This window comes from Dermacentor albipictus, chromosome 3 (genome assembly GCF_038994185.2).
Source record: "Dermacentor albipictus isolate Rhodes 1998 colony chromosome 3, USDA_Dalb.pri_finalv2, whole genome shotgun sequence".
Classification (NCBI taxonomy): domain Eukaryota; kingdom Metazoa; phylum Arthropoda; class Arachnida; order Ixodida; family Ixodidae; genus Dermacentor; species Dermacentor albipictus.
In genome coordinates, this window is record NC_091823.1 from 130,206,196 (window position 1) to 130,232,663 (window position 26,468).

Genomic DNA, 26,468 nt, shown 5'->3' on the forward strand with positions numbered 1-26,468 from the left:
TTTGTAAAAGTTCAACTCAAAAATTGGTTGTACATATCACAGCTGCGTATAATACATAAATTTTGTCCGCATTAGATGTCTCAATAGGTGCAAGCCATAGAATTTATATCATTGTTTATCGCCAAGCTACAAAATTGTAACTGTAACCCTTCAGCTTTAAGATTGTTGCTATTTCAAACAAGCTTTGAGAAAAAACAATGACGGCCGAAATAAAAAAATTCTGACAGAACACAAATCCCACGATGAATGTCGGCGAATGAAGCCAATAGAATAGGGGATATGCGAAATTCTTCAAGTGCGCTGCTCCACACACCTTGTCTTGCCTAGGCAAGAAGGCGGGCTTCGTGCTACAATCGAAAATATTGTTTCGGCGTGTTGGCCGGTGACATTATTCCTGCGGCTTGTGTCCCCGCACCATCCAAGCTTTCAGAAAGCGCAACTGACCTTTAACTGGAAAGCCTGCTCACGTGATTTCGCGTATCGCCTACTGAATCAACGTGGAGGCACGCCTTACTGCCACCGTAGAGACGCTTCACATGCAGCCGGATTACTCTATCGCGTTTCCGTCTTGACTCACTGCGCCATCTAGCGGTAGACCGCGAATTTCACGCGTGGCGTGTTTGTAAACTGATATTAGGACAAGATGGCATGAATATATAGGACGCAAGTTCGGTTGTGTCATCACCGTATAAATTCAAAATTAATTTTTTTTTTCATTAAAGAGCGGCAAATACCCATGCAGTGACACACAACCAGTGACCCAAGTTGGCATCAGATAGGTTCATTGATGAGTGGCCCATGCGTACTGGCACATATCGAAGTTGGCGTCCAAGGAGTTCATCGAAGACCGGCACGTACCCAGAGACCCAAAGCCACGCAAACTGCTCACATTGTAGAGCGCCTGTTACTACGTTGAGCGCCGGCGTGCCTCGGCGGCGTACCAGACGTACGCGCTGGTGCGCGGCCGCACACGCAGCGCCGCGTCTGAACGCGTACGGCATCAGGCGCGAAGGCTGCATCGCATGTTGACGCGCGGCGGCGCGGAGACCTTGCACTGCTAGGTTTGTTGCGCCCGCACCGGAAGCTGCCGTTCGCGTCACCCACCCGATGCGCCTCACGTGACGACGGCGAACCAACGTGACTTCCGGAACGATTCCTCGCGCGGCGCGCTGGGCAAGCTGTGTGCGTTGTGATCGGAGTTCCGCGCGGGTTTTGGTATTTTGTGATGACAGCCGCTGAAGTGTTCAGCCGTGACGGGTGCATTATTTAACGAAATGTTCATCGCTGAAGTACGGGACCTGACACAGCGTGCAGAACGCAAGAGGCACAGAGCACACGAGTGATGCTATGCAGGCGCTGCTGTAGGTTTCACCGAGGTCACAATACTGACAGCTGAGCTGACTGAACCACTATAGGAGTGCTGCAATATCATTTTTAAGATATAAAAACAAATTTTCAGTTAAAACTTATTGCGTGTTATTATCATCGTTAGCACATTGCTTAGGGTGACCGTTACGCGTAGGCTGGGCTGCCTTGAATCGCCGCGACGAAACGCGCGGCAACTCCTGCATCCTTTGGGTGCGCGCCCGCTTCCTCCGCCGCGCGCGACGCGACGTCAAGTAAGCGCGGCGCGTGCCGACGCGTTTCAACGCGCACACCTGGTCTGAAAGAGGAGCTGAAAGAGGAGCGCGTGAGGAGGAACGTGGAGGAGGAGTGGAGTGGAAACCACCTGCGCATGCGCTGAGTTGCCGGCGGCCACGGCATCCGCCACCGCGTGGGCGATCTCACCTGCGCTTCTGAAAAGGGGGGGGGGGCGAAAGGGGGCGTGAGATGGGGAGGGCTACGCTCTTCAGAAGCGTCGGTTGCTGAGGTCAGCCCGCGGTATCAGTGTGTGTGACGTGAATCATTGCTCCTGCGGGGGCTGATGGCGAGCGGCTACGAGTAAAGCTCCCTTGGGTGTCATCGCTGCTGACACTGGTCGCACGATTACCACGCGACGAAGGGCCGCTCTCGTCATTGGCGGAACAAAAGCGTGAGAAGAAAAACATCGAGCCGCGCGACGAAGGCTACGATACAGCGCCTTCGAATATAGAATTCGTTGTTTGTCGTCCGGAAGTGCTATGCGACTAGCCAATAGAGCGAAGCTGGAACTGGATGTAGTACATCACTCAAGTACTACCGATTGTCGCACAGAACGAGCAAACGATTGAATTTTTATACATGCAAGGATAAGAACCTACTAAAAGACCTTCAGAAATATTTTGCGCAGCTTTTTATAGTAAAACACATCAACTTAAATTGACAAACCACACGTCACGCCAGTTACGACGCGTATTTGCTGCCCTCATACCGGTAACACCGGGGAGAGGTCGCTCGAATTCGTCGCTCGCGTGGGGTACAACTTATAGGTGACGACTGAACGTGACAATCATCTCCATCGCGTCGCTTGTCGCTGCGCGCAATATCGCTTGCATGGCGGTTTATACTTTATAATCCGCCCACATTTTTAGACAACACTATTTCCGGGATCGCCCCATATTTTAGGTGCAATGGGTGGATATCTATAGATAACAAAAAAAAAAAGAAGAGAACAAAAAAAATGGTTTGAATATGCACAGAATGGTATTGGCATGAACTAAAAAGTCTCACCAGCCTGGCCTCACCAGGTCTGGCCATTTTGAGTTGACAAGCGCAGAGCATACATTGCGCAATAACAATCGTGTCTGCAAAGTATTACATCACTACGCCCCGCGGAAAGATATTAAATTTCAATCCGAACGCCGATTCTCACTTCGCTCACTGCCGCCGCGCTCCAAGCCGGATGGTGACGTAGTCGTGCCCATGCGCCTACGTAATCGTGTCCACAGTGTGACGTCGCTCATGGCGGCATGGTACTCAGAGAATTATTCAATACAACATCTTTTATGCTGTGCGATCTGTTCCTTGAAATGACAAATTGAAGTTTAGAGAAATAACAAAATGCACAAATGAAATGATGTCTGCCTGTTTTTTGCTTTACTTCGCAAAGAAGCGAGAGATCACCTCCGCTTCGTCTGCTTGCTCCCACGGTCGTGCAGTCACGTGCGCAGGTACCGAAACTATGCCATTTTCTACCGTGTTCCAGCGCGTGATCGCGCTCTGCGATCCGCTTGTTCTGTTGCAGTATATGTGTAGCACTGAATTATAGTGCTAGTCATGTTTCCTTGTGCACAGCGCGCAAAATAATGCGTCGCGCGAACGAGACAACCGCTCACGCGCGACGCCGTTGGCGAAACTCCGTAACGCCGAAAAAAAAGCGAAGAGCAAAAAAAAATAATGAAGGCGGGATTTGTGACGTTTGCATCACGCGATCCTTGAGGTCCGGTATGGGAGGGCGCAGGGAAGGAATTTCGCTTGCGTAGGCTAGACGGGGCGAGTGGAGAGAGCGTCTTGCTTGGTAGTGGAGCCCGCTTGCTGAAATCATGGGTTCGCGGCACTGAAATATTTCAATCTCGGCTATTAATGAGCCGACTTGAAAAATTTTTGCGGCAGAATGCTCCCTAGAGGACACGTAACAACTTCCAACATATAGCCAAAATTTGCTATGGGCCCTGGTTAGGGGCCCTTTAAGAGAAGTTTCACTTGCGCACATAAGGCGAAGCAGTGAGGCCATAGCTGGCGCAATATTATGCGCAGCAGGCCTTGTCGGGTTTCGTGCGTTGTCGACTACACACGTAAACGCGCGCGAGCAGTCTCCTTTCGCTTTAGTCAACTCTCATAAATAGTTAATGGAACCAACTCTCGAGGAAAAGCTCCCCATCGCGCCCATGCATTGAAATCGGTAACCGCAAGGGCGCTACCATGTTGCTACTGTGCTCAGGCAGGCAGACGCCGAGAATGCGATTCAAACGACACGCGCCATCAAGGTGATCCCGAACCTCCACAGTATGGTGGCGCCATCTATTTGAGGTGCCTGCAAGCACGTACATTCACACGCCGAAATTTCATCATTCGCCATTGGATCTTTCTGAAGAACATGCGGGACAAACTTTAGACGTTGTTCATACCAACGTGCTACGGGTAAATGCTTAATTTTTTGCATCGCATGTCTAATATGTTTAGCATTATGAAAATGAAAGGTAGCAACGTGGCGGTGCCGTTGCTAACAACAAACTAACCGGAGTAGTGAAGTGGAAAACTCCGGAGTTGGAATGATTCCGGAATCATTTCACATTCTGAAGCACCCGAAATGCTATGTAAATGGAATGAGGGCGCAAGTAGGACAGGCGAAACGGGAATTGTTTGAAAGCCCGAAATTCCGGTATGGAGTTCGAATGGAACGGGCCACCGATCTCGACTACGGACACATAGGTCTTGAGCGCTAAATGTTCATTATAAGCGAGATATACAAAACTACCAAACATGTAAATTTGCCATTTATACTAAAATCAGACTTGATTGATATATTGTATTTATCTTACCGGTACTTTCAGTATCCATCTATAGGTGACTACTTCTGGCGTCCTAATTACAAACAGCATGGTATTCTGCGTGCCTGTTCTACATTTATAAAGACCTCGACGCCTTTCTGCGCTACGAGGTTGAAGTGCATCTGAAGAGATGAACTTCTAATTGCCAAAATTTGTTCGGTTTAACAAGAGCACTCATGACGAACGATACAAGGATAGAGGTCAATAACGACGTCGCAAATGGTTGCACTCAGCTCGAGTCCGTGGTAAATTTCGAAGGCGCGTCATCCTTTTTTCTCACAGTGTCGAACTTCCATAACGCACGAGAACAGGTGGTCATAGTTTTCCTGAAAAAACTGGTGGCCATTAATGTGTAGGTATAGATATGAAGAAAAAATAAATCGCCTTGCAAAACATATCAAAGCATTTCGCTTCTATGTCATTAATCAAAGTGACAGCCAACACGCTGATTGGTGACTGTTTTGGCCACCCTGTTTACGAATGTGACCTCAGCTCCCAAAGTCAACCTTTGTACTTGAACCTTTGTACTTGAACAGGAGGCCTATCGCTGGAAGTTAACCACTGAAAGGCTTGCGTCGTCACAAACCCGACACTGCAGACTGCCCTGGCGATTAGCCTGATTAGCCACTTACAGGGTGCAGGCAGTAACCCCACAACTCATCAGCTGCAAAGCGTGACCCGTATAGTATTTGGGTGGCCCACACGCAGCCCGTCGAAGGCCCGGGTCCCAGGGAAGGCGGCGGTCACGGCGTCACCCCAGCCGAGATGGACACGGCGATCGCCGAGGAAGGCTTCTCGTCCGCGTATCCGACCAGGCTCATGCACCTCATGCAAAGCGCGAAGAGCCGGCTGTACACCTGGGTGGCGTGCGTCGTGCTCTACCACGCGTTCCTGCTGTTCGCCATCGCCCGCCACTGGTCCGAGGGTCCCGACATGTGCCACCCCGTGTGGCTGCTGGCCCTGGCCACGCTCCTGGTGCTCCTGTTCGCGGCCGGCCGCGTGCTGCTGAAGCGCTACGCGACCGCCATCAGGGCCTGGGCGGACGCGCTGCGATACCGCGAGAGGTAAGCCCCGCGGAACACATATGCGGGACAAATCATGACGGCCTACTGAAATAGCAAATTGCGGGGGTCCAAATACACGATCTCGTTATGAGGCAGGCGATGGGGGGGGACTCCGGATTAATTTTGGGCACCCGTGGTCAGTGGCGTAGCTATAGGTCGTCTGGCACCCGGGCCCCCTAGGTCTTCTGTCACCCCCCTCCCCGGGTGTAGCCGGCGGAAAGGGGGGTGTCTCCAGACGTATATGACACCCCCCCCCCCCCCCCCCCTCACTGGCCCCTTGCACCCGGGGCCCACGGCCCCCCGGCCCACCCTGTTGCTACGCCACTGCCCGTGGTTGTTTGACATGCGCTTAAATTTAACTGCACGAGAATTATTGCCTTTCGCATCCTTCCAAATGTCGCCACCACGGCTGGGACCTAACCAGAGACCTCGAGATTAGCAGCGCAAGGACATAGCCATGCACTGAGCTGCCGCTTCGGATAGACGTTATACATTGAAACGGGACCGTCGGCAGAGCTGGGGTGAATATTGCACTAAAAGGAGACTGCACGTATGGTGATTCTGTACGAGCGTTTCGAGTGGGCAGCAGTGCTGCATCAGAGTTTTTAAACACTTTACACAGAAATGTTGGAAAAAAAGTGCATTGTTATTCTGCTTGATGGCTCAAGTACAGACTCACCATCGGACATGCGCCGACTGCTCTGGTAATTTGGAAAAATTCAAAGCAATATTTATACATTGTGGAAGATTAGTGCGACATTGGCCACTGCCGTTGAAGCTCTGTATGCCTATGTGCTCTTCCGCTTTGCAGACTACGTAAGCAGCTCGGACTATCTCTCACCACCCTGCGACGGTTACTTAGTGCAAAGGCTGATCTCTGGATGCCCAAGTATGGTAAAACATCTTATGCAAAATTCTGCAAGTGCAACCTTGCAGACAGCCCTCTCGACACAGCCAGCGTCTGGGGCTCTGAGCTAGCGTATACCTTTTCTTTGGCTCTGTAGAGGGTTTCCCATCTAAGATAAAAAAAAAAAGACTGCCACAGTATACATTTATGAGAGCGATGGTGTTCAGTCATCTGTCCTCTTGCACAACCGGAATAATTCGTGCAAGACTTACCCAGAAAGTCATTGCACAGTTTCTTAATTTTTTTTTAAATTTTGGGTGTGACTTACGATGGAAACCTGTTATTCGAACATTAGTGATGAATGAACACCGTAGGTCCCATGATGATATATTGTACCAGTTTTTTTTTTAACAGCTTGTCTAAATTTTGTCTGAACACACCGTATGCGGCCTTCGACTCATGGGGTAAGGGCTTTCCCTCATGTTTATTGCGACCTGGCTTGAAGTTGGCCATGTGGCGCCTGTATGTTCCTTTTGTGTGCTTCAAACTCGGTAACAGAATCATTTAGAGGACGCGCCTACTAACGTGGTGCAAAACCAGCCATGTACAACCATACGCATCCAAAGACGGCACGTCGCTTCTCTCTAATCTGAACGCGTCGTTATTGCACAAGTCAAACGTATTTTCAAACTATTTCTCTATCATGCCCAACTAAGTAATCGTTACTATACATAGCGGCTATTATTAAAAGAAATATTCAGTTTACAACCAATTAAGTGCTGTCCCATCTTTCGTTGTGTCTTCCTCCGTGTTGGGGGCGTTTTGCGCACCAGCTGTATAGCGATTTCCAAGTCCTTCAACGATGAGCATCGACCAACTATACCGACGGGTCAATCTCATCTCGAACCGTCAAAACGCGATAGCCGAGCGGCTGTGACATGGCGCTGTCGACCTCCAATTTGCCGGTTCGATCCCCACGGCGCCCGCCTTCAGATGGGTACGAAACGCAAAAAGAAGAAAAAAGCTCATGCACCGGTGCAGAGTGTGCACATAAAGAACCCCGGGTAGCCAGATTGAATTGGGAGTCCCACACTACGGCGTGCCTGTGTAATCAGATGGTGGTTTCGGCGCGCAAGACCCCAGGATTCTTATTTGAATCCCACCTTGCTGCTTTGTGTCCGTATGTAAAATCGGGTGTCGTGCAGCGTCGCTTGACACTGGTGCCGCCGCGTGCGCAGGATGCCCATGGTGTGGCTAACCATCCTGGTGGTCGGCGTCTGCCTGCTGGTGTTCGACGCGCGCGAGCGCCTCTCCCGGCTGACCTCCCTGGGCGGCATCGCGGTGCTCCTCGGCGTCGCCTACGCACTCTCCAGCAGCCGGAAAACCGTGCGTGCCCACGTACACAACCCTGCGCACTGCGCGCCCGCAGCCAGTGTGTGTGTCGAGCTAGGCTAGCGCTGTCCATTTCTATATGCAAACTATCGCGTGCATAGAAAAAGAATGGCAGCTCATAAAAGGAGGAACTCTTACTGCAACAACGTATCGTTTTCTGTCCCAGCCGTCCTAATGGGAGGGGCTATATTCGGCGCCTATTGCTGATTACTGGCCGATGAAAAAGTAAATTTAGGACAACATAGGCAAGTGGCCGAACTGAATTTACAGCAAATGTTTAAAAGAACACGTAGTTCTGATACAAATCCTTAATGTATATAGTATATGTAGTTTCGAGAGACCCGCCGCTAAAGTAAACTGCGAAGTGTCTTGCTTGCATGGTTAGAGGAGCGCTTATAGTCAAAGCTACGTAAAGCCGATTACGTTTTACGATATAGTGATAATTGAACAGAAGAAATCTATTGCTTTTCAAAGATGTCGCGCGCATTGAACACATGCGCATTGGAATTTCGGTAACGAATGGCCTCCACCTGCGGTTCCAAAAACAAAATATTGCCAGGTGGAATCAGCACCCTTCCTGCGTTCATATCCTTCTCGTTCTCGTCTAAATTGGCGCTCTTTATTCTTTCGCCACTGCATCGAAGATTTCGGTGCCTTAAACGAAGGAATAATTGTTCCACGACTTGCGTGCCAAGTATTGGACAGATCAGGAATGCACTGAAATAGCAATGTTTGATTTTTTTCCCCGATGCTGTATACGCCCCTTGTGGGAGGACATATTATAATGTTACTGCAAACTGACCGCGGATGGCAAAAAATACGTGACAAATGAATTTATTTTCCCCTCTCGTTCACAGTACGAGATGCGAAGCACCCGAATAAAGTGTGGAAACGAATTCCCTTTAAGAGAGTTCCAGCTCCTTCTAACAAAGCAGTGCAGTGGGAGGTACATATCAGACAATTTTTCATGCTCGGCATCATTCGAATTGGAGCCCCCCTAACAAAGCAAAGCGAGGGGAAAAAGATTCACATATGCTTCTCACTTATAACACAGTGTTTCATGTTCGTATACTTTTATGCACTCACAGGAGAAATAGTTTGCCTCCGACTGCCTCCGGCAGCACCGTATACGCTGGCGTCTCTCGCCGCGCTGCCCTCCCCGCGAAAACCTTCTCTCCTGCCGCGGCGCGTCTGCCACGCCCAGATTCCGTGGCTGGTGCTGGGGCGCGCTCTGGTGCTCCAGTACGTGGCGGCGGCGCTGATGCTGCGCTGGCCGGCGGGCCGGGTCCTGGTCGTGTGCCTGTCGCAGCACATCAGGCGCTTCTTCAAGCACGCGTCCGGAGGGAGCGAATTCCTGTTCGGGTACCTGGCCGCTGGCGCCAACCTGTCCGTGTCCGGACGAGGCGGCGTTCTGCTGCTCGCCAACGGGCGCAACGACACGTCCACGCTCCTGCCCGTACTGGCGTTCAGCGTAAGACGCGCACGGTCGTTTTTCTCGAAGAGCGGATCGGGATCCGCAGAAAAAACGCACTGCCCCACCTGGGAGGCTCGGTTGTAAATTCGCAGAGCGAGGACGGTAGCGCGAAACGTCTAACGCGAAGCACCACTGTACACTGGCCACACCAAGCTGACGCGGCAACTCTCAAGAAGTTCAAGTTTTGGGCCACACTTTTTCGCGCGATGGCAACAAGCGACGCTGCAGACATCGCTATCGCTGAATCGCGTAGCCTGCTTTTGTTAGTATATAGACGTTGCCATTAAGGTGGGTTCGCACTTTCCACTGGAATATTTTTCCCCCGAGAGTGGCAAGAATGCTATCGACAATTGTACCATTTCTTTGCGCCCGTTGCTCGAACACCGCCATTTGTGTGATCGAGCATGCCATATACATCGCCCGCCAACGCACCGCGCCTCGGGCAGCTAACCGTACGTAGTGTTGTCGTATCAGCGCTTTTACTGGAACACCGCATCGAAAACGCTTTGGTGACAGTTCGACCACGCATATGATCTACGGAAAGCACCACCTGTGCGTTACGCGCCACGAAAGCGCAGCTGACCTTCTCACGGGCCACGAGCCTTCAAGGAACTTTGTAAATATGTCTATAGATGTATATACATATATATGTGTGTGCAACTGTATGTGCTGTTAAGTGTTTTTCGCTGTATATATCACAATCATCACCCAGCACCGGGAGTGGCATGTCTGGCGAACAGCCAGGTTAACATCTCCAGCATATCATTGAACCGTCTTGTTTCTCTCTCTCTCCACAGAAATGGCAAACGTATGTTTATATTTAGTCTCGTGTTTAGTTTACGCTCCCATAACTGTGCCAAACGAGGAGCAGACGCAGGCTGTACAGATGGAGCGCGAACTCGTCCAACAGGGCTTGACATTCGAAGCACTTCCGTGCGACGAGCGACGAATCCCAGAATTTGAGGACCGAGCTACGATGGCCTATCCGAGTGATCGAGCGACTATAGAACGAGCAATCGGGCTGCACCGTAACCCGTTTTGTCGCGGTAGCACTCGAAATCTCTCAAATGGCGTTTGGAATTAGGGTTTGGTAGCACGAGTGCGACGGGTTGTTTGTCCTATATAACTGACACGTGTTCATGTTGCAAGATGTCGAACCTGACTCGCTGCTTCCGTGGGAAGCAGGTGAATGACCTCCGGAAACGGGTGGCGTGAAGCTCCGTGCCAACAAATCTCGAACGGGACTGCAAACTGTCCTGTTACGCACCGTTTGAAAAGAAGTCAATGCCGCAAATCCTTCCGCAGTAAAGTAAATCTGCAATCATGTACCAAGACCTCGTGAAACCATTCGTTCCTTGCCCAACTCTAAGCTAAACCTTGTTTCGCTGTAGTTTGGCGTGGAAACGGGCTCGATGACAAAGTAAAAAAAAATTGGAGGACGCTTAAGCTTCGCCTTCAAGAGTGGAACGCGACAGCGTTCCCGTCGACCCGCCAAGGGGTGGAAGACAGTGGGCTACGGCGCAGCGACTACGCGTCCCGCATCGGACGCGGTGAGCGTCCAGCAGCGCCGCGTTCGGCGCGGCAACGAAATGTGCGCCTCAGCAAGCGACGGACGCCCGAGTCTTAGAAACAGCTCGTTTCTAAGGCAACACCGCATTCACTAGAGACGCTTTTGTACCGCTTTGAAGCATCGAGCTCGTGGCTGAGTGACTCCGCGTTCGGCTTTCGAGGAGGAAGGACGCGTGATGGCTCGCTCCGTGCGAGGTTCTTTGGCGGCCGCCGTTGGCCGCGGTGGCAGGTTTTCTTCTGCACCCTCGGATTATAGGATGTTGCTGCCTACATTGCCTTCAGGCGAGAGCATGCAGCAGTGCGTTTTTTTGCACGGGGACCTGGCAAGAAGACCATATCGGCTGGAAGATTTTCGCGAGCCATTGGAGGACGCTGGTATCATCAAGAACATCACGGGTATTGGAGCCTACCAGATGAATCACGTCTGGCTAGTCAAGTTGCGCAGCAAGGCGGACAAGGATGCCCTGGTGAAAACGGGTGGACTTCAGGTCAAGGGCGGCTTCTGCGCTGTCATTGACCCCGTCCAGCAAGACGTCACCGTGAAAGTGCACTGGGTCGACTTTGCTGTCCAAAGTGAGAGCTTTCGGCAAGCGTTGAGCAGCTTTGGCGACGTCCTTGACGTGTCGAACGACAACTGGTCCGTCACCGGTTTTGAACATGCGACATCCACGACGAGAGTGGTGCGAATGAGACTTAAGGAAGGTGTTGAGCTTGATGACCTGCCTCATCTTTTCAAGTTGGGAAGTGGCACCGTCCTTCTTGTGGCCCCAGGCCGGTCCCCGCTATGTTTGAGGTGCCGCAGGCAAGGACACATTCGACGGGACTGCCAGACGCCACGATGTGGTGTGTGCCGGGCGTTCGGACACGAAAGTAATGATTGTGCAAGGAGCTACGCCAGAGTAACTAAAACGGCTCTCCCAACAGAAGAAGTACAAGAGAACGTAATGGACGCGGAGGAGGCCGAAAAGTCTGCCCCGAACAGCAACACCAAGGAATGCGAAGACAAGGCCCGGGAGACTGACGCCGAGAAAACTGGAGGGACGACACCTGACAGTCGGGACTTGACGACGGCAACTGCGGAACGTGCCGAAATAGGCTGCACGCAAGAGTCACTGCCCCTAAGTCAAGCAAGTGAAGAGGAAGACATGAGCGACAGCACCGAGATCACTACGGCCGAATATCAAGCAGACGCTACGGGAGCGACCGCGGGACGCGGGAAGCGTCCCAGAACAGGCATTCCGAAGTTGACGGAGGACAACACCGAACGCAAGGTTAAACGCCTGGAGCGTCAGTGGCACCGCGTTGCTGGCGCCAAGGGTAAAAAATATGTCCCCGAAGTCCGGTCGGCGTCATCGTCGCCGGTTCGGGGTCAGGGACGCGATAAGTAATACCCTGGTATTCCCACTGCAAGGTCGAGCCACGGTTAGCGTTGTACTGGTGGCTCGCGCTTACAATCACCATGATTAGTATACCTGCACCATTACGCGTCGGTACGCTCAATGTACGGGGTCTAGGGGCTAGTCGCAAGCAATATCAGGTCAAACGCATAATGCAAGAAAGAGACCTAGATTTGCTTGCGGTCCAGGAGACGAAGGTTAGCAGAGAGGAGGCGACCGAAGGCTTGGTAGCAAAATTTTCTTTGAGGTACAATGTATGCGTGAGCCATGCGGTGGGAACATCAGCCGGGTGTATGTTGTTTGTTAAAAATTCAATTGGCATTGTCGTTGAAACGGTTACAAGTTGCTTGCAAGGACGCTTTGTTTTGTGCGATCTTTCTTACGGGGAAGCGAAATTTAGAGTTATTTGTGTCTATGCACCTACAAAGCCGCATGAAAGATGTTTGTTCTTTCGCGAATTGAGTATGTATTTTGATTGTGAGAGGTGTTTGATTGCGTTGGGTGACTACAATTGTGTCCTTAATCAGCAAGACCGTTCAACCACTGCTCGTGTAAATGATGAAAGTGCTGCGTATCTTAAAGAATGCATGAGCAAATTCTCTTTAAATGATGTGGCACAGTTCGCAAGAGGTGGAAGTCGCCAGCATTTCACACACTTTCAAGGCACCAACCATGCACGACTAGATCGAGTGTATGCGTGTTCGGAGATTGCGCCTTTGTGTCAGAACTACGATGTTGATGCTGTTTCTTTCAGTGATCATTGTTTAGTGACCTTCGAGATTGGCCAAAAGCAAAAAAGGAAGCTTGAATGGGAAAGATGGAAATTGAATGCCAAGCTTCTCAAGGATGACGTGTTCATAGATGAAACAAAAAAAGAAATACATCAATTTTTTAATGACACACTACGCAGTGCCGCAGAGAAATGGGAGTTATTTAAACAAAGGGTAAAATTGACCGCAATAGAAAGAAGTGGGCATTTGAAGTATCAGGCTCATAAACATGAACAGATGTTGCGGCAGGAGCTCGAAGACTTGGTGCGAATCGAAACAGCTAATCCGGGTTTGGTGACGCAAGAACTGCAAGTCATTAAAAGAAAACTAGAGAGCTTAGAGGAGGATAAATACAGAGGTGCAATTATACGAGCACGAGCCGAAAAATACCTAGCGGGGGAAGTACCTACAAAGCGAGCTTTGTCGGATGAAAAGGCGTACGCCCGAGGAAATGAAATATTGGAAATAGAATATAATGGTAGGATATTCAGAGAACAGAAAGTTATCATGACGGCATTTGAAAGTTACTATAGAGATTTGTTTGCTTGTCGTGAGCCAAAGGCGCCGGGCTACGAGGATGACTTTCTGGCAGAAATGCCGACGCTAGGCAAAGAAGAAACGAATTTATTAGAAATGAATATTAGTATGGAAGAGATTGAGAGGGCTATCGGGGAACTAAGCTCGGGCAAATCTCCTGGTCCGGATGGGATTACCGCGGCATTTTACAAGGCGTTCAAGACTGACATGGCAACAGCATTGCATGAAGTATTTTCAGAGGCATTCGAGCGGGGGACTTTACCTCCATCGTTCAATCGTGCGCACACAGTACTTATCCCAAAAGGCAAAGAAAAAAATATACTACGTAATGTAACGGGATACAGGCCAATTACGTTGACTAATGTTGACTACAAGGTTTTCATGAAAGTTCTTGCAGCAAGGCTGCAGGGAGTTATACGGAAGTTAGTTGGGCCGCATCAGACATGCGGCATCAGAGGTAGGAAAATATTTACAAATATTCATACAGCTAGAAGCATTTTAGAATATTGCGATAGCGCTCTCCTCAAAGTAGCGATGCTGCAAATAGACCTAGCTAAGGCTTTTGATATGGTACCACATGGTGTTCTCTTTTTATTAATTAATTATGTAGGGCTTGGTTCCGTCATGTGTAAAGGCATCAAAATGGCATATCAAAGCTCATGTACCAATTTAATTGTTAATGGTGAACTATCACAACGCATACAAGTACTTTCTTCCGTTCGACAGGGTTGCCCGTTAAGTCCTTTACTTTTTGCTTTATTTTTGGAGCCGCTTTGTAGAAAAATAGTTAATAGTACAGAAATCAGGGGGTTTAAGATACAGTCCTGTGAAGTACGTGTTCTAGCTTATGCAGATGACGTTGCCCTATTCGCTGCAGATAGGGAGAGTGTTAGCTCATTATTAAGAATTACTGAAAGGTTTTGCGAGAAAAGCGGCAGTGAAATCAATAAGCAAAAGAGTATTGGTCTCTGGCATGGCCATTGGACTGCCACGCCCGGTGTTTTTGAAAATATTCGGTGGCTCACGACACCTAGCACTTACCTGGGGGTACCTTTGGATGGGTATCGTGAGAACGAGTCACTTTGGCTCGAAAAAACTGATGAAATGCGTGCGATGGCCGAAGCATTGGGTGGCCGCGAGTTGTCGATTTTTGCACGTGCCACTATTTGTAACGTTTTTCTCGTTGCGAAAATTATGTATCTTCTGCAGGCACTGTATTGTACACGTAAGCACATTCAAAAATTTCCCCGAATATTTGCCACGTTTATCTGGTGTTCTACGTGGGAGCGAACATCAAGGACAAATTTGTTTCGTCGAGTAAAGAAAGGTGGTCTGTCGGTGTGCCACTTGTTTCTTCAGCAAGTGGTATCACGTTTCATATTGATAAGGGACGAAAGAGACCCGTTTCTGTGTTGTTTTTTTCAAACCATGTTAACAGTTTCTATGCCTGATTTTTTTGTTTCTTCAGCCATTGACCCTCATTACACAATTTCAAGGTTCTTGCGTGAAGTTGTAACGTCCTATCGCTTCCTTAGGGCGAGATTTTCCCTTGAGTACCTCTCCAATGTAAAAAGAAAGCGTCTTATGAAGGATCTCATTGAAAGTGTGTTCCCTGTTCCATTATATCGGTTAATTTTTCAACAAGGGCCTGGGCAAGACGTACTTAAAAGGGTTAAAAATATGTGTATACCGGCGAACGTTAAAACATTCTTCTTCAAGCTTCACACGGGAACCTTGCCTGTTAAAACGTGGCTAGAGGAAAGAGGGATTTATGTGCCATGGGGAAGCAGATGCTTTCTGTGCAACAAAGCTGAAACGATTGAACATGTTTTCATTGATTGTAATAATGCCATATTCTTTTGGGATATATTACAGAGAACGTTAAAGATAGACCTACCCCTCAATCCACATGGCATTCGTTTTTTACCCCCTGAACGAGATTTTGAACAGATGGATGTTATCTTTTTACTTGGACTGCACGCAGTATGGCGTAGTCTGTTGGCATATAGACATTGCGATGTTAAAGGCCGAACTGTGTATGAATATTTTGTGGAAATGGTTGTGAAGGTGCGTGACGTGTACAAGATGAATGACTGCGATGAAGCTGTGTTGTCAATGCTTGATACTTTGACACACATAAAACGAGTGTGATCTATGACCACAAACACTTTTGCGGCTTGTAGCCAAGCTGGAAATAAAGAAAAAAAAAGAGCTCGTGGCTGAGTGGTAGCGCCTCCGTCTCACACTCCGGCGACCCTGGTTCGATTCCCACCCAGCCCATCTAACAAGTTGTTTTTTATTCATGAAGTGCCTGATGGGATTTTTCGCTCACGGCCAACGCCGACGCCGACGATACCGGCTTTTCTGCGACACGAGCTCCTTAACGCTGTCGCGTTAAAAATTCAGCAGTTTTTTATGTTGTTCAATAGAGTTCATTTTGTTCAGTAACCTGCATGAAAGTTGGCCGCTACAGCCAGCTCTGCAAACGGCTTGCAGGCGATGCCGGTGATCTTCTACGTGGGCTTCTGCGTGAACGTGCTCTACTACTGGGGCATCATGCAAGCCATCGTTTCCCGGCTGGGCGGATTCCTGAACCGAGTGGTCGGCTCCACCGCCTGCGAGTCCATATGCGCCGCCGGGAACCTGCTACTCGGACCGGTAATTAGGACCTGGAATTGGACCCGCTCGAAAACGGGGCCATCGTTAGAAACGTCGCTCATGCAGAGGCTGGACGAAGGAAACGAATGCTGACTGGCGAGTCAGCTTTAAAGGGAGCACCCATGAGAAACATTAAATCAGTATAGAGTGCTGAGGTATTTTTGCAAAACTCTATTTTCGGTGATTTAGTGCTAATAGGTTGATTATTATCAAAAAAGCAAAAACATGTCCAGAGTTCTAGTTTTCGAATTTCGCGTTCAAAACTTAGTGTAGGTACGTCAGCGTGACGTCACGAACTTGGAAGTATGCATTCATATTTGGGTTGGTTTACCTCAGTAAAAATTGATAAGTTGAGTCCTTCGTTCTTTCAGAATGTAATGCAGTCCTTGTCTAAACATAAAAACGAAACTATAGGCCTGATAAGACGCCGTTGAAATCCATGACACCACGACGAGCTAGTGCGGTAACTTCAAGGCGGCGTTGCGACTCCTTTTCCGTTCTTGCGTCAAATCTCAGTTAACACGCTTCTCCTCACGGTAATAGTGAATTTGTCGGTATTATAATAAGGTATTTTACAAATGCAGCTCAAATAACTTTTTCTTTAGTATTCATTTAAATGTAAACTTGCATTTAGTGGTGGAGCCCTGACAGCTGCTCTAGGTATGTCAGTTACCACAGCCCATACCCGGTCAGTGCAAAAGCCCGCTACCTGAAAATGGCGTCACCACATGCAGACTGTAACTATGTTAAGATGGCACTAAAGAAAAATATTAGTTAAATTGAAATATTAGTTAAATTGAAAGATTAAGCTTCTATAATAACGAATTCGTCACTCGTAGCGAAAATAGGTTTTCTAAGCGCGACCACGACAAAAATCGAAAATCAGTGTGGCGCCACCTGACGTGGAGTACGGCATCTGTCTCGTAAGACGCGTGCCGTGACGTACGGCTGGTGCCATCCACTAGCCGGGAGACAGAGCCGAGGCAGGAGGCGGGCGGTTCGAGGAACGCCGCTGACGCGAGTTGATAGAGGAGTTGCTCATTCAGAGAATCTGGCAGAGATCATGACGTAGATATTACGTCATCACCTCAGATTTAGAGAGGGCGATTCAAATCAAGGAGCGGCAGCGGGACATTCAGTGGCAGTTTTCTACGCGACGAACTCGTATATCGGCGCCGAGAAAATCATGATAGACTTCTAGACAGATAAGTTAAAAAAATAAATTATGGGGTTTTACGTGCCAAGACCACTTTCTGATTATGAGGCATGCCGTAGTGGGAGACTCCGGAAATTTCGACTACCTGGGGTTCTTTAACGTGCGCCTAAATCTAAGTGCACGGGTGTTTTCGCATTCCGCTAGACAGATAAGTTATCAAATTATCTCAACTTAATATTTTCCATTTGTGTACCTTTAACGCAAAAACAGCGTCAGTGAGCAGCACGTCGACGTCAGTTGCTTAGTGTTAACAACAGGAAACATTGCATTATGCGTGACGATGCTATTTTTAATTGGCAAGCGCTTGCAGTATCTATAAAGTGTGCATGCCACAACAAAATATGACCATAGCTCATGTGTCGGCAATTAAGTTGTAATGACCAAATTTAAAAGCTTGTTTCGTTTCTTGAAAATAAACACAAGAAATCGGGTAGGCTGTATCGTGGACGTAGCCGCAGTGGAGTACGTGAAACGTTTTGTGCGTGCGGCGAGGGTGTATGGGCGCTAGGGTGCAGAAATGAAGTAACCAAAAGGGGAGGGGGCAAGAAAAATGGCAAGTCATTCATATGTCTGTTCATTTTTCTTCCACTTCTTTCCAAATTTTCTTGTGTAGTTTTAAAAGGTTCTCAGCTGATGGATTTTCCCGTCATTTTACAAGAAAAAAAAGTCTTGCATAATTGACTCCTTCCTGGGAGAAACAGTCACTGCCTTCATGGCTGAAGCTTTCAGGTAGCATGAAACACTAAAAACTGCTGTGATGCGGCTTTAACAGGAGCAGGAAGAGGAGGAAAAAGAACTTTATCTTGACGGGGAATTCGGGACCTTCCAGGCCCCCTGCGTCCCCGCCCTATCCCACTGCTCTCAAACGTTCATGTTTAACATATCTGGCAGCCCGGCTAGCGGCCATCTTCTGCCTTGTCGGGTCGGTGGAGCGCAGTGAGATCTCCCAGTCTTCCCAGATTTTTAGTGGTGCCGGCCCGCCGGCGGGAGGAGGAGTTGGGCAGGCCAGGAGCGTATGGGTCAGGTTTGCTTTCGGTGCATTACACAGAGAGCAGAAAGGCTTTGATAGATCACGCAAGCACGGATAACCACATGTGCGACACATCCAAGCGTTAACTCCGTCGGCAACATACGGCCATGCTGTGAATGTTATTACTGGCCGGATGAACAGCTGCATTTTTTCTTTCTCAGAAATGTAGGCTAATTGGCTCGCGCATGTGGGATATGTAAGCCTACACTTAGGTTGGTGGTGAAGCTGCACACAAAATGTTAATTGAGGATAGTAAAGAAAAAAAAATTGATTTCGATTGCAGGATTCATGACAAATGTTTCTCACTTCATTTTAAGTGGCCAAATGGTCTTACAAAAACAAAAAAAAGCTCCGCCTACAGCGTAAACAAGAAATAATATATAAAAGAACTTGGAGTACTTGTGCAAATAAACATTCTGCAATAATAATAGGAAAACTTTGTTTCCTTTGTTTTCTTAATGGTATTTTTGGAAGTGATATTTCCCTTTGTACCAGATGAAGCAAGACCAGTAAATGATATACGTGGGGCCAAATTGATCCTACGTCAGCCCACATTGGCTTCTCCTAGTAGTGCCTACGTTGTCTGCGCTTCAGATGCTTCCTAAGTATGTCTTTGACACGAGCAGTGCATTGCGCAGGAGAGAGATTTGATTTTCGATTTTGCTTAACGCAAAACTTTGCATCGCAGTTAGGTTCTTCTGGCACGTGAGTTTGCATGTAGGGTTTTCATACGAATGTTGAGTTTCAAATCTACTTTAGTATTGGGTGCAGTGGCGTTTCGTTTCTTTATGTCCTCCACCTTCAGTGCGGTGTTAAAGTAGACGCCGAAGTTTATTATTTCATGCACAATTCATACAGTGAGGAGGGAGAGAAAAGGCTGCTTTTAGGCATAAGCTCCTATTCCCCGTAACTTGGAGCAGAGATCAGCGTTTGGTCACGTAGCCGTCCAACGACACCTCGCGCCGCAAAATGACACACAACTCACCCAAATTGTAACATATACAAGATATCGTGACATTGAAAACGAAAACAAGAAATAACATTTGCAATGACTATCTTATACATATAGTAGTAGTAGTAGAAGTCAAAGATGAATCGTTAGCAGCCAATCCGAATGTTGGTCCTGCTACGTGGGCGACTCTCGACTTACAAATTGAGTTTAAATTATTTGGCGTGTTTAAGGTGATGGGTGCCTTTTCTGAACTTTCCAACACGATCACTCTAAAGGACGTAATGACGATGATCGATGACATTCACCGTCTCAGAGCAACACAAGCCATATGAGAGACACACGGCACATTGCTCAGGATCAGTTTTGATCCCTCGGAGTTCTCTAAATTACACTCGAAGCGTGACAGAGGAGAGATTTTCGCGCTCCACCCTCATCAAAATACCGCAGCAGGGACCTGGAATCGAAACACCAAGCTCGTGTTCAGGAACAGACGCCATATCACCACCGATACAACGCGGAGCGTTAAAAAGTGTGGTCGGATAGCCTCGTGAGGCTTATAGCGCGTGAAAAGACAAGGACGAAAGGAAGACGTGGCACACACAGGCCTGAAAGCCTCACGATGTCATACCCAGCAAGCCCAAATATGTCTTTTCACGCGCTATAAGCCTCACGATGTCGTACCAACAAGCCCAAATCACTGCATTACAGCCGGATAGCCCACGACGCATTGACTAATGTCGGCACTTATACACGTTACAAATGGCCGAGTCTCGTCTTCCCTAAAAGACGGTTTCGATGTCTAGACGGATGCACTATCAGGTACAGGGATCACACACGCACATCGCCACACGCATCGCAACCACGCAGGAGCAGTCGACGCTGATGCTGCACCCGTACCTGCCGCACGTCACCAAAGCCGAGCTCCACTGCTTCCTGACGTCGGGCTTCGCCAGCATGTCGTCCGTCATGCTCGGATCGTACATCACGCTCGGAGTACGTGCGCACGGGAACATGTGCTAACTGCGTCCACTGCCATATACGGGGTGTCTCAGCTAACTTGGGCCAGGTATTAATAAAAGACATAGGCACTACGCGTGTCGAATTGCCGCTTTATTGTTCTGGGCTAGATGGGGCACGTCCTGAAATATTCTTTAAATCTACCAAGCTCGGCAATTAACAAAGATTGCTTAATTAACTTTTTAAATATTAACTCTAGCGAAAGTTCTTCAATGCAACAGTTGCAGCGCTTGTTCATAAGTATCGGATTGTTTCATCTGTCTGTGAGGTGATTGCCCTGTTTAATTTGTTTCGCAGCCTTTCGTTAATGTGCGCGAAAAAACAAAAAACAAAAACAAAATACGGGACTGCCGGCTAACGCGCCGTGCTTTTAGTGCCCTCAAATGTAAGTTGAACGAATTAGCAAAGGCTGCTCCGCGCACAGGGATCGATTGAACGGGCTGTCGGTGACTGCGATGGACAGCGATGGACCGGAGGCAGCATGGTTTTTATCTCCGTCTTTCGCCATACTGCCAGCCTCGCTCCGTCCATCACGTTCCTTCATTGGTTGGAAAGGAAAAGAAAAACAAAATCCATGGGCTGCGTCGAAAGCGGCCTCCGGTTCCATTCCCAATCGCGCGTTGCGGCTGCTTTTTCGTTGAAGGATTTGCGAAAACGGTACGCCCTTTTTGTCACTTAACGCCTATCGCAGTCACCGACAGCCTGTTCAATCGATCTGTGCGCGCGGAGCAGTCTTTGCTAATTCGTTCAACTTAACATTTACATTTGAGGGCACTGAAAGCGCGGCGCGTTAGCCGGCAGTCACGTGTTTTTTTTCGAATTGCGCGCACTTTAAAGAAAGGCTCGGAAATAAAAGTAAACAGGGCAGTTATCTTAGCATACAGGAAATGTACCGATGTTTCAGAGCGAGTGTTACAACTTTTGCGTTGAAGATTTTTTGCTAGAGCTAATTTAAAGAACGTTAATTCAGCAATCATTTTTAGTTACCCAGCTTCGCAGATTGACAAAGATAAGAGAACGTGCTCCATGTGGCTCAGAACAATATACTGCGGTAATAGGACACACGTAGCGCCTATGTTTCTTTTTTTAATATTTGGCCCGAGTTAACTGAAACACGCTGTATAATGATGCAAAATGCATTATTATGATTAGTCTGTTCTTCATTAGTTCGTAGGGTAAGAAAACGCCGTGGGCAGCAGCTCGTTGCCAAAAAAATAGTAACTATGACTGTTTCAGTAGACTAGCGCACCTACAATAATTGTTTAAAAGAATCACAGAGTTAACTTTGGTTACACATGTGCGGATGATGAACACGGGCGCTACGTAAGATGCCAGAACTATTGTAATAGTTCACTGTACTGAAAGGCTAATGCGGCACCATCAGACGAGGTTATCGTTTTTTATCTGCGGTCATCTCTGTGTTGTGGAACCGTAAACGGCGCCACAGGGGCAGGTTGCTTGCAAGGCAAGCAGCTGCGTGGTTGTTGGACATTAATGTGCAGCAATCTCAATTTCTCGCTAATCTTTTTCTTCGATATACTGACAGCACTGATGGAACATGAAAACCGAGTTGCAATGGAGTGTACGCGACAGTATCATAAGTAAATCGTAAAAGAAAGACAGAAACGCGTTAGAAAAGGTGGTAAAAGGCGTTTCAGGTATCCCGAAGCAATAAGCTTGCCGAAACTTATTTAGGCCTCGACATACAGCCCTAGACATGGCCGCACTGTCGTCGCGCTATAGTGTGGATGGGCGGTCTGCCACATGCGTCGAAATGTACGCGGCGGCGTTTCGGTGTGAGTGGAGTCGATCCGCCTTTTGTGATAAAACCCCTTAAACTTCGTAAAGTCGCGACACTTTCCTCCTCCGGCTTCACTCCTCGTTTCTCCTCTCTTTGGCGCTCCCTCCTCGACCGTGGCGCCGCCTACACTGCTCGAGCGTAGCAACGGCGTCAACATGCGCTTCTCGCCACTCCGTAGACGCTTCTCGAGCACAATGGCGCTGATACTCGGCGCGAGGGCCCACGTGATGCTATTAGGCCAATAGCGACGCGACGTCGGCCTCGGCCAGAGCGCGCGAGGAGATGGTGGCATTCTTCAAAGCGTGGCACCACTTTCAAAGAGTTTAAGGGGTCTTATTTTGCGATGCATTGTGGCGTCATCGCGTGGTGGCCACGAGAAACAATTTGGTAGGCACCTCGACGCTCGACGACAGCCGCCCTACGCGAGACTCTCGACCAAACAAGCAGCGTGTGAGACAAGACCGAAACAACGTGTACGCGCCGTCTTATTTTTTCATCGTCAGCTAGCCATCGAGCCTGCTGGAGAATGCTTCATACTCGGACGTTTCTTCAGCGTGACGACCGGCTGGAGGAAGAATTTCGGCAGCGCTTTAGAAGCTCATCCTTGGCCTGAAACAGCTGCACCTGAGGCGTAAAGTGAATAAGTAATAAAACAGTATGAGTACGCACAAAAACGCGTGACTTGAATAGTGCATGAGGTGTAGTTCTTAGGGCAAATATCACGTTTCACCACTGCATGTCTTGCGCAATGTTGTGCAACAGTGCTAGGCGTACACATATACACGGAAGTGGGGAGGCCAACAGAATGTCATGTTACATGCGTTATTTACCCACATAAACTGTGCGTACATCTACAAAAATGCCAAAAATTGTCAGATTGACCAAAATCGATGATGCCTCCTACTTGTGGGGCGTCTGCCATCCTCTTAGAACGCGCCGCGGTACGAACATAGCGGCCGACCACGTCCTTTTTTTTTAACTGGTGTCTGCACACAAACAGCGTCGCTAATGTCACGTGGTAGTGACGGCAAAGAACACAGTAGCAATACTGTGATACTACTATACTACAGCCGAACCTGAGCCAAAAAAACAGACTGCACTTGAAGCACAACGATAGCGGCGAACACGGCGATCGTCGAAATCTGAGGAGAGGGTCAAGCGCGTCAGCTTTTATACATGAGGCGGTTCTCTGCAGCCCTCTTCTGGCTGACCTACTCTGGGCTGTCCAGCAGGCCCACGATGCGGCCGAGAGGCTCGGCCTTCCGGTTCGCACGTGGGAACGGCCCGCTTCATGAAGACTCACGAGCAGCAGGACTTCAATATTTTACCCTACCATACCATCGAACGTTCGAGAGTAATCGCTGGTACCCGCGTGTCTTCCAGAAAGTTGTACACCACTCGCGTCGCTCACACCTGCAATCAGATTACACTAGGTTCGGCGACAACAGACCGCGGATAGAACGATCGATAACATTCGAGAAACTTCCGATACATGCGGGGCGCGTCCCGCGTTGAGCGATATTTGTTTGACGGTGAAAAGCGGTCACCTGAAAAAGATAAACAAGTACATGTGTCAGCATGAAATTCAGATGTGTGGGCGACAGCGAAGGCGCCGCTGAAATGCGTCAGTTACACAATAAAGGCCAGAATACATGGAGCGAATATGCGACGAATAGTCGGCGTTCGACGCCCGGCGGCGTACGCGCGACGCGCGGCGGCGGAGAAATCGTCGTTCGCCGCCGATCTAGCTGGTGCAGAAAAGTTCGTCGGGCGTCGGCGATACCGGAAGCGGCAAACGAGCGGCGCCCCAAAGCGAGCCAATCAGGTCTCACTATCCGCCCCGACTTCCGACCTGGCTTCCCCGCTTGTCCGTATATCCCGATCCCGCTCTATCGTTCACGCTGGTCTCCCGCTTTTCGTATTCATGGTATTCAAAGAGGCGCGGCTGGAATTTAACGACAAATTATTTTCGGCTGTTCAGAAGCGTGCCATCCTGTGGGACATTTCTAAACAAAATTTTACGCGTTTTTAGAGTGTTCCGCAATTCAAAAGCAATAATAGTTGTCGTTAAAGTTTTTTTTTGTCATGTGTTTCACTACAGCGCTTTTGCCTCGTCTAGCCACACTGACAACAACGCAGCGGCTCGCCGGCGGCGGCCGCCGTGTCTTCGCTCCATGTAGCGCAGCCCGACGAACATACGGTGTCGCGCCGTGGCTGATTTTCTGCCGCCCGAACTTCGTCGTGAAAGTTCGCTCCATGTATTCTGGCCTTAAGACGTGCCACTCGACCCTAGAAGATGCCGCAGAGGAAAATGAGCCTTAGTACATACCGTACTACATCCAGATTCGCTAAACGAACATAAAAGCCATCTGCAAGTAATTGTTACTTGGTGAGGACAAGAATGACGAAATGACAACTAGCAACGATTGCTAACTAGCACTACCAGCTACTTCCACAGTGCACGTTGTTTCCCACGTCAGCCCGGCAATGCAGGTGAACTTGGCTCCGACAGATAACTAGGCCGACATCACGAGCATTCGCTGAGCGTTTATAAAGCTGCAAATGTGCATGGTGTGAGGTCGCGAAATTACGGCGTTCTAGCGACGAACGCATGGAGACGATAAAAAAAAAAAAACACTTCGCGTTTCACTCAACTAGGTCACGCGAGCTCAGAGATCGTTTGTTTCGCTAGCTCAAACATATTTGCGTCTTCGTCTAGATTATTCGTATGAGTCAGTAATAACAAAAACAGAGGTAAACTGTATATGCCAATACATACCTGTCACAAAGTGCAGCCCTAATCCAGGGTTCGCGACGTTGTCGATCGCGTTTGACCGACGGCAATCGGAAAATCCGCATTGCCCTGCTGGGATGGTCACGGAAGGTGCAGCCGTATACGAGACACGACATTGGCATCGCGCTAAATTGTGGTGGCAGTAGTGTTCGAAAGGCTTTCCGTGCGCGCGGCAGCAAGAATGGCAAGGCTGACAAGTGAGTGAAAGAACTTTATTGGAGTTCAGGTGAGGACGCGACCTCGTCGCTCACTGGATAGTCCCACGTCGGGACTAGCACGTCTAGCCCATTGGCCCGATCAGGGGCACGCCGGACAGCTAGGATTTGATTGGCTACAGCGGGGTCACGCAAACGCGAGTCCCACTCCTCCTTGCTGAACTAGGGGTTCTCTCGACCTGCACCCCTGGAGAATGTGTGCTAGAGATGAGGTCTGCCCGCTAGACGGGCAGGCGTCGTCGCGATATACGTAGTGGTACACCGTGTAGAACGGTAAGGCACGTATATGTGCCGGTCTGTAAGAGACTAAGAGAAACGGCTGGCGCCTTATTCCACTGACAAGTGCTGCGCCTGCCACGGCCGTACTCCACTCACTCGGTGGAGAGAGTCGACTCCGGCGGTGCGCCTGCCAAATTGCTTCGGGGCTCAGCTGCTAGGGCAATGCGCATGCGCACCGCAAAAGCCGGATTGTATGTTTTGATTTTGCATGTGGTACCTTGTCAAATGCCTTGCTAAATTCAATAAAAATGCATCTGTTTGCCCTAAGTGGTCCGTTGTTCTTATAAAGTCATGTGCAGTGGTCAGTAGCTGAGTCGTAGTAGATCTTCCCTTGGAGTAAATCCGTGTTGATAACGAGGCGAAATTTTATCGTTACACAAGAAAGACCTTATATAGCCAGCTATGACGTGTTCCATAAGTTTAGAACAAGTAGATATAATCGACACAGGCCTGTAATTTGTTATCTGAAGCTCGTCGCCTTCCGTAAAAATCGGCACAACGTGCGCTATCTTCCAGTCATCAGGAAGCTCACTAGTGGTTAAAGAAAGCTGAAAAAGATTTGCACAAGTTGTCTGCAATCAGCGCTGCAAAGCGTTTCTCGAACGCAGTAGGGATGTCATCTTTACCTGCGCTTTCTTTTCTCGTTCAATTTACGTACCATGGATAGAACCCCCTCCCTAGTTGTCATGGTACGTTTGTCATGAAAGGTTCCTTGCGTAGGCTGTGGTTGCCATTAGGGGAAAAACACTATGAAAATATGCATTAATTGCATGAGCTATATCAGTAACGCATGAGCTATATAGCTGAAAATGTTTTAATAGACTCATTTGTCTTTCTGAGGTAACGCCAAAATTTTGATGGATCAGTTCTAAGAAATGCTGGAAGAGAAAATGGGAAGCAGTTATGCTTTGCTTATCGCGCCTTAGTTGCCAATTCATTCCTCAGTTCCATGAGAGTATTCTTACACTTATTTTGTTTCTTTCTGGT

General features: G+C 48.8%; 1 protein-coding gene and 1 long non-coding RNA gene across 17 annotated transcripts in view; one reads left to right on the forward strand and one right to left on the reverse strand.

Moving 5' to 3' along the window:
• Positions 1 to 26,468, reverse strand: part of LOC135912839 (uncharacterized) — a 53,475-nt gene that overhangs the window by 14,610 nt on the left and 12,397 nt on the right. The window lies entirely within an intron of this gene.
• LOC135912838 (uncharacterized transporter YutK-like) overlaps positions 1 to 26,468 on the forward strand; it is a 48,301-nt gene that overhangs the window by 1,660 nt on the left and 20,173 nt on the right. For 6 of the 16 annotated variants that reach the window (XR_011512908.1, XR_011512910.1, XM_065445385.2 and 3 more), the window contains exons 1-3: positions 10,975 to 12,086; positions 16,016 to 16,177; positions 20,243 to 20,368. Coding sequence is in view for 12 of the 16 variants with exons in the window: in XM_065445385.2 (XP_065301457.2) it covers positions 10,992 to 12,086; positions 16,016 to 16,177; positions 20,243 to 20,368 (1,383 nt within the window). In the remaining 4 variants the exon portion in view is untranslated. Of the gene's footprint in view, positions 1 to 5,177; positions 5,534 to 7,618; positions 7,767 to 8,976; positions 9,244 to 10,974; positions 12,133 to 16,015; positions 16,178 to 20,242; positions 20,369 to 26,468 lie in introns of those variants that run through there. The other 10 variants (XR_011512907.1, XM_070536055.1, XM_070536057.1 and 7 more) reach the window with 4 other exon arrangements.